An 8,697-nucleotide genomic window follows, 5' to 3' on the forward strand; every position below is an offset into this window, starting at 1 on the left:
GTTTTCAAGTATTTTGAGGCAAAAACACACTAAAGGTTAAACTGGATTATTCACACCTGCCAAAAACAAAAACAACATATCTTACCCACAGAAGAACCGTCTCATCAGTTCTTCTCTTAAATGTAAGAACTTTTCTTAAAGCAACACCATCATCATCACTTCATCATCAAATTTTCTACATTTCTGGTAACGGTCCCTTTGTCACAAACAGACGAGTAAGTTAAAGGCTGAGTTTAATTCATTTACTGACAAAGAGAGAAAACACACATTAATAAAAGTCAAAGATGTTTTCACTGAAAAACTCTCCTTGTTATTTTTATTCAAATTTCCAGTGGATAATGCAGGAATATTCATTTCACCATGATGGAAGTGTAGTAAAAATCAGATATAGTGAAAGCTTTTGTTCAGCTCAAGCCTTTCCTTTGAGAAGCCAAGTTTCTCTCAGAAAGGATGGGTTAGGTTTCCTTTTCAGCTTGCTCGGCACCATGTCAGCCAACTTCTCTCCACAGTGGAGGCATTTGGGCTGAAACTATGGCCAAGCTAAAAACTCTATAGTTAGTAGATTGTCTTGACTGCTTGTGTTTTGCTTTAAAACACAAGCAGTCCACCACCACCAACACCACCCTCGCAGATTTTTGTTTTCCTCATCAACACCAGTGAGGGCCTTTGATGTGCACCAATGGTAAATGCAGCTGCAGTTAAAGGGAAAGTTTACAAGATGTTGGTGATGGTTTGGAGATGATGGCACACATAAAACAGAAAGGAGGCAGAGCTGGAGTTGACAGCTCCGTTTAAGCATTTTGGAGACAAAGTAAGAAAAGCAAGACTGAGATGATTTGAACTTGTGCAGAGGAGGTATAGTGGATATATTGGGAAAATTATCTTAAATATGGAGCTGCCAGGCAGGAGGAAAAGAGGAAGACCACAGAGAAGATTCATGGATTTAGCAACCCCTAAGGGGACCAGCTGAAGAAAGAAAGCTTTATGGTCAGTTGCAACGACAATTTATGGTTGATGCCACATTTCAAGGGGCACACCTTTGGGGAACCACTCTTTAACAATCACCACTCAGAGTACGTCACGCAGTGGTGCTGCAGTGCCATCTGTTGGATACCCTGCTATCATCTCTCAGAACAGTGTTTTGTAAAACAAATCTACTGTATGATTGCATCAGTGTGACTAAAGGATTGATGTTCCAAATAATGCAGACTGTTTAATAAACTAAGATGAACAGAGGAAACGAGATTAAGTGCAAAATCCTGCTCCAGCTCTTTTATAAACTCTAAGCAGCAAACAGGAAAAAGCTTTAGATTCTTCACTGGCAAGTAAAAATAAAGAGAAAATATACAAAAAACAATGTGCTTGTGTGCTGCAGTTATGTATCTTCATAGATTATGCTTGCCTGGTTTAAGAATCGGTTAAGTCACCTTAAGTTATTTCTACTGCACAATGACAGCTGCTGTGTTATCTGAGCTTCCAGGGAGACATGTTGGTACTCCATGATGTACATCAAAATATGAGGCAAAAGTAAAGGAAACACAAAAAGTAATAAAACCATCTCAAATAATATTTATTCATTGTGACAGCCTCAAGCGGCCTAAATGTACAAAAACTGTCATTCATTTGGGAAATGCACAGTGGGCATGCCTTTTTATAAATCTATGCCGTAGTTCATAGGTTTCATTTCTCCTTTCACTGGGGTGAAAACACCTTCTGTTTTATATGGGACTGCAACACATTTTTATCCTTTGCTCTCCCCATACTGAAAAAATGTTCTACATTTTGATTACCTTTAATTTTTGAAAATCAACACCCACCGTAAGGGAAGATAGTTTTCTAAAATCTGCCTGCAAAAGCACCAAAACGTTTCACTGTGGGTCTCCTGCAGGCTAAAGTGTTATTTAGTTTCCACGCTGCAGCAAAGTGGAAAAATGTTTGTCACTGCAGATTTCAAAGGTTGTGCAGATTTCTTTGGAATAGGCTTTAAAAAAAATAACCACAAAGAGAAAGAAAGACAGCCACAAGAATTGCAAACATCCACTGTGTGAAACTTGCTGACGGTACCTGGCACAGGGTTTTCCCCTGTGTTGACACCTATCTGTCAGTGTCACGAGAAAGCTGTCGCTCTGAAAGAAATGTGCTAGCAGATGGATGGATGGCACCATCTCTGAAAACTGAACTGAAATAACAGCAAGGAGCTCATATAAATGTTACTGGGACAAAATGGAGAATGCATGAAAGTAAAACTATGATTGAAGGAAAAGAAGAAACCTCATGTTCCTTTAATCGCTGGCTGTTTGTGGAATTTTTAAATGAATCAAATTTCAGAAAAAAATAATTTCTTCACATCCTTTTCAGCACTAGAAGCGTGTCCCTCATTTTTCCACACAAACAAACTCTTTGTCCTATATTTGGTTTGTTGGGATCAGCTCATCCTGCTCCCCACCAGATATTTATTGTTCCCTCCAGGACCACTAGAGGGCAGTGCTTCAAAAAACAGTGAGTAGATCTGCTTCCTGTAGCACAAACGCGGAAAAGGAGTTGCGGGAAGAAGTTGTTGAACTTTGTCAACGCAGTGATAGTAAATCTTCGTTATTTTTTTCTTTCTGTTTTAATCTAACCAACATTGTTGAAATCAACAGCCAGTTAATTTCGCCTAATCCGCGGAGGCGGGTGGATACGTGTCTGTCTGCCTTTATTTGTCGATTTTCACTGTTTTTGAAAGCGAAAGCAAATTGAAGCGGGCCTGTGAAGCCATGTCTGACAACATGGATGAGGATGAGCCTTTACCTCTCCAGCAGGACCTGACCTGCCCTATATGCCAGGGCATATTCCGGGACCCGATGTTGCTGCCCTGCACCCACAGCTTCTGTCGGGAGTGTCTGGATGAAAATTGTAAGCACCGCAAAACGTGTCCCGTCTGCCGGGAGGTGTGTGAGAAAGACAAGGCCATCGCCAATCGTGCGCTCAATAGCACCTGCGAGTCCTTCCTTAAACAGACGAACAAACGACCGAAAACCATTCAGTCCAGTGAGGCAGTCTGCAACCTGCACCTGAAACCCCTGGAGCTGTACTGCGAGAAGGACGAGGAGCCGGTGTGCGTGGACTGCGTCCCTCTGCACAGCACCCACAGGCTGTACACACTGAGCGATGGGGCGCCCATGTGCAAGGTAAGAGTTCCCCCAACCAGTTTGTCAGACTATTCTTGAGAAAGAAAAAAATGCTATGCAATCCTGTTTCCACCAGCAGGAACTGGTTTGTTTGAGATTTCTTCAAAGCTGACAAACTGTAGTTGCAGCTGCTCATTTAGTAATGTGTTATGGAAAGGTGTGTAATTAACAGTAAGGCCAGTGCCAGACTAAAAAAGAAAAATTGAATGTGGATTCTCATTACAAATAAGTTTTTAGTCTAATACAGGACTTAGTCATTTCAATATAGTGACTTCATGGTGGTGACTTCCTCATCATTGGACCGTTTAATTCACCAGATGTCACACTCTACTACCAGTATTTTATGTTGTAAAGTTGTGCCAAATAATAAACATGCCTTGATCACCTCACCTTGCTTCACAATGCCATGCTTCTACTCACTATAAAGATGAAAGCTCTCGTTTTACCCCACAGTGAAAAATTGAGACATAGCTCAAGACCAATACAGCAGCCTGGGCAGGGGTGTTTCTGGTTCATCAAGCATTAAGGCCCTTTCTATCAGCGGTGTAGGTTCTGATATAATGTCATCAGCAGCAACGGTGACAATTTTGGATCTTTGGTAAAAGTAGATAATTTAGAGGTTCATTATATGCCCATAATCTCCCATCAAAGACAGAAAATTGTTCACAGGATCGTTACTGCAGTCTGTACAACCACCCAAAGTACCTCAATGAATGCTTGTGAATATCTTGGCCAGCAGTAAACAGCTTTCTGGTAACTCTTTCAGCCATAACAATGTTTTTAAAGCAATGTTTGGGCAGCAGTGGCTCTGGTAGCAGAAAGGGTCAATCCCTGGATCTTCCAGTCTGTTGAAGTATCCATGAGCAAGATACTGATAGATATACATAGTAAAAAGAACTTTGAATGCTCATATTAAATCGACAGCACTATATAAGTATATACTATAAGTACCAAACCATTTTACAATTTGATGTCATCTTATCTGTCTAAGATGTGTATATTTGTGTTGTGTGTGTAACCCTTGTCACTGAAACATTTTGTGCTAATGGTGTTTTTTGCAGAAAGAGCTGAGCGACAGAGTCCACATTTTTGAAAAGAAAGTGGACTCGTACAAGAAAGCATCTCGCAATTTCAAAAACGCAGTGACCTATGTCAAGGTAAGGTCACTGACATGTCTCACGGTGTTCTTATTACACAAATAGTGATTAAGCTGGTTATTAATAGCAGCAGGACTGGTATTTTGAATTCAGACATCTTCAGTTTCTAAAGCGTGGCTTCCTGAGGCGATCTGTAAAGTACTTTGCCCCCTTATGTTAAACTGATCCGGGGCAGATTACATTCCAAAGGAAAGATGAGACTATAGAACATGTAGACGGGAAATTATGGAGAGAAATATGCATCAGAAGCATCGCAAATACGTACAATGTTATCCACAGGCAAAAAGTAAAATACACAATTGTGTACAGTGATTCATGTGTAACTTCTGTGGACTCACAAATCATGCTTCAATCCACGCACTAATACAAAGCAATTTGACCACACATGCGCAGTTCTGTTTATTGAGAACAAGAAAAGACTTTTTCATTAAAAAAAAAAGTAATACATTAAAAAAAGACAAATACAGAGAGAGAGCCCAGATGTCTCCATTTTACTCTGTGACATGAAACAAAAGTTACACACAAATCACTGTACACAATTGTACGAAGTGTACAATTGTGTACAGTGATTTGTGTGTAACTTTTGTTACACACAATATGAACGAAGTGTTCATATTTGCAACACTTTAAAGCATATTTCTATCCATAGCTTATGGGGTATTAATTTCACTGCTTCACGTTAATATTTTTCTGGCACAGCACAAATGTACAGTACAAATGCAAAACATAAAACACCAGAGGCTGCTCACGTCTCATTTCATACTCGATGTTGCATAAACAAACTCTCTGCTCAATCTTAATACAGTATCAGGCTGGAGAAGCAGAAAAGCAGATCAGAGCAGAGTTTCAGAGGCTTCACGACGTGCTTACCGCAGAAGAAGCGATGCGTCTTAAAGCACTGTCTGATGAGGAGGGGGAGAAGATCGCTGGCATAGAGAAACTGATTGAAAACACAGAAAAGGATGTTGTCACTATGAAGGAGCTCATTGATACAATTAAGAAGGAGATGGGCAATGAGGATCTACCGCTCCTCCGGGTAAAAAAACAAACAAACAAAAAAAAACGTCTCTTATCACAATGTCGTTTTTTGTCTCACGAGCGCTTTACATGACTTGAATCAAACTGATTTCGGTCACTTTTTTTGTTTCAGAATTTCCAGAATTTAAAAAGACAGTAAGTCCCTGCAAAACTCGCTGTAATCAGAAATAATCTTTGCAAAAACAATCTCTGTTATAGATTAAATACATCTAAAAAAAATTCATTACAAAGATGTTTTTAATAAATATTTGCACAATCGTCAAATTATGATTTTCTTTATATAGCTCTCTGCTGTCTTTTGCTAAGTTACAACTGTCTCTCATTAGCTTTACACATTGCCATCTCTTGTCTAGAGCTCACTGGTCTCGTTCAGAGCCTCGCCTTCCCTACGGATCCCTTTTGAACGTGGCCAAACACGTTGGTGGTCTGGGCTTCAACGTATGGAAGAAAATGCAGTCTCATGTGAAATATTGTGAGTATGTTACACGTTGGGATTTTGGAACAGTGGAACTGCCTTTATTGCCTGAAATATACACAAATTTTAGAAGACACACGTGCACTAGAATGCATCTCATAGGCTCAATTCTATTAAAAGAATTGTGAATGTAGATCAGTATTACACTTCAGTCATTGCCTGAAAACCAGTGTTGTATGAACTGAGCTGTTCATCATGTATTTGGTGTCATTTGACAGTGATCCAGATCCTCCATGAAAACAGAGCTTATGCTTGTTGATGGCTATACTACAGACAGAAGGCAAAAATAACTAGTCTGTTTATTTATTTCAGACACAAAGAAATGCCACTGAACCTTGGAATCAGTACATTTTAATACTAGTTAATCTTTTCCTGCCAGCACTTGATAGTGGATGTTTGTAGTCTTGAGCTCTAGAACAGTGCATAGAGATTGCACATGACTTTCCTACATTTAGTACATTTAGCATATCTCTTCACAAGAAATTTGACCCCCATTGTGGCTTTTGTCACCCTATGTGTGCAGATCCAGTGCTGTTGAACCCGAACACAGCCTCGCCTTGGCTGTCTTTGAGTTCAGACCTGGTCAGTGTGAAGGAAAGCTCAGAGCGGCAGACCGTCCCTGATAACCCATATCGCTTTGATCCCTGCGTCTTTGTCCTCGGTGCTGAAGGTTACACCTCCGGGAAACACAAATGGGATGTCCTTGTAGGTGACAACCCCAAGTGGATAGTGGGAGTGTGCAGAGAGTCATTGCCGCGTAAAAAGAAGTTTACAGTCGCAACAAACCGCGGTGTGTGGGCCTTAGGACTGAGCAAAGGGGTGTATAATGTAATGACGACTAAGCGTGAAGAGCTGCAGCTTCAGCAGCGACCTGAAAAGATTCGAGTCAAGCTTAATATGGAAAAGGGAGAGGTGTCATTTTGGGATGGAGGGTTAGGGAAGCACCTGGTCACACTTACACACAAGTTTGAAGGTGCGATATTTCCTATTTTTGGTCCCGGCCTCCATAGCTCGCCCATGGCTCTGGTTCCAGGAAAAATAGCTATACACATGTCAACAACCCAGGATAAGGTTATTGCCGTGAAGATGCGAGATTGAAAATCAATGATGAAAAACTTTTAAAAGCAAGATAAACTCGACAAGCCTTTATCAGTCAATCAGGGGCAACGAGAACATCAAATAAAAGTTTAAAAGATTCAATCTGCCAGTAGATGAAACATCAGTTTAAGTATAAAGATGAAAATATTGACACTGACATAATGTTTGAAACGTGTGATAAAACACAATGTCAGAAACGCAATTTAGAGTGAAATGCCTAAACTTTAAAACATGCAAACCAGCCTGCAAAAGACAGTCAAGATGAAATGTGTTGACGGCGTGCAGAAGACAGAAACCAAGAAGTGATCAAAGGATGACACTTTGTGCCGTAGTGCCTTTGCTGAGGGAAACCGAATCCACTGATCTTTTGACACCTTGCTAGTGACCGACCAAAGGAGGAAGAAGTAAACTGAATTTGGGATGTCACGCTATGTTGTATCGAAGATGATCGCCATGATCGAAAGGTTCTTGCTGTGTTAATATTACTGATATGATAGTCTCATAAATAATTAACAGTGACCGTGACATATGACAGCGGTCCCCAACTCCCGGGCCTCGGACCGGTACCGGGCCGCGAGAGTTGAGGCTCAGGTGTGAAATGTATGCTTTTTTAAGGGTTTTTATCGGTTTTCGGCGTTATTTTGTTATTGTTTTTATCATTAACTCGGTTTTCCTGGGTCTTTTCACGTGTGTTATGAATAAATCTTCTTTTTTTCGGTACCAGTACTAGTTTTATTTTGTTATATTTATCCGCGACACCTTAAAGGCCGGTCCGTGAAAATATTGTCGGGCATAAACCGGTCCGTGGCGCAAAAAAGGTTGGGGACCGCTGACATATGACACCACCAACATAGGTGGTGATATTACAGCTTAATGCGGGCTGCCGTTCAGGCTGTGATTTACAACCACAGTAAGGATGTGGTTATTTATATCAGAGCGATGAAATATCAGCCTGTGGTCCACACACAGACACTCGTGCTTTCTGTCCCGTTTCTACTCATAGGTGTATTTTGTTGTTTCTTTCTTATTTCTTTGTTTTCAACTTGCATTGCATTGGTGGAAGATTTCAGGCTGTATTGATTTGTTTATGAGTTCACAGCGTTGCCTTTACACTGTTTGTTTTGCACAACAGTTTTCTGGCCCTCTGCACCTCCCTACCCTCGTGTTTTGAGCGTAGTTAATGTGGCCAAACAGAAACAAAACACATGACAAAAACAAAGGATTGGACTGATAGCTTTATTTTTTTTAACCCTTCAATGAAATAAAGGCGATGATGGTGATTAAGTTTGAAACTTCACTGTTATATCTAAAGTCACTTGCTTCTGGGTTTTAGGGGATGATATTGTAGTTGTTGTTAGCCTTTGATTCATTTAATTTCTGTGAGGAATCAGAAAATTTTCTCAAATATACACTTAAAAAATGTGTTTCAAATGTTTTTGGTGATGCTGATGTTTTGGATTAAAATGCAAAATGAAACTGCTGATTGTTGGGATTGTTGGGATAGTTAGACTGCTATGCTGGCTATCATTCACTATACTAAGTTCATGCTTAGCAACACTTTGTGATATAAAATATACTACTGCAGTGTGTGTAACCTCTAAACATTAACACTTGTGTGTCAGTCTTCAATTAAAAACTGTTTCAAATTAAATGTGTGTAGAGTTCTTTTCGAAACGTTTGCAAACAGTATGGGGAACTTTATTCAGCAGGGAGCAGAGGAGTTCAGCAGTGGTGAAAATAATACTGTAACTTGTTAATT

The 8,697-nt window shown here is 40.1% G+C and overlaps 1 protein-coding gene across 1 annotated transcript; it reads left to right on the forward strand.

Moving 5' to 3' along the window:
- Window positions 1-2,506: 2,506 nt before the first annotated feature.
- trim35-28 (tripartite motif containing 35-28) lies at window positions 2,507-8,589 on the forward strand. Its single transcript, XM_085177502.1, has 6 exons — window positions 2,507-3,170; window positions 4,232-4,327; window positions 5,133-5,363; window positions 5,478-5,500; window positions 5,719-5,837; window positions 6,364-8,589. The coding sequence occupies exons 1-6, from the start codon at window positions 2,757-2,759 to the stop codon at window positions 6,936-6,938; spliced, it is 1,458 nt and encodes a 485-aa protein (XP_085033628.1). The 5' UTR covers window positions 2,507-2,756; the 3' UTR covers window positions 6,939-8,589.
- Window positions 8,590-8,697: the final 108 nt, after the last annotated feature.

The sequence above is a fragment of the Neolamprologus multifasciatus genome, chromosome 11 (assembly GCF_963576455.1).
Source record: "Neolamprologus multifasciatus chromosome 11, fNeoMul1.2, whole genome shotgun sequence".
Classification (NCBI taxonomy): domain Eukaryota; kingdom Metazoa; phylum Chordata; class Actinopteri; order Cichliformes; family Cichlidae; genus Neolamprologus; species Neolamprologus multifasciatus.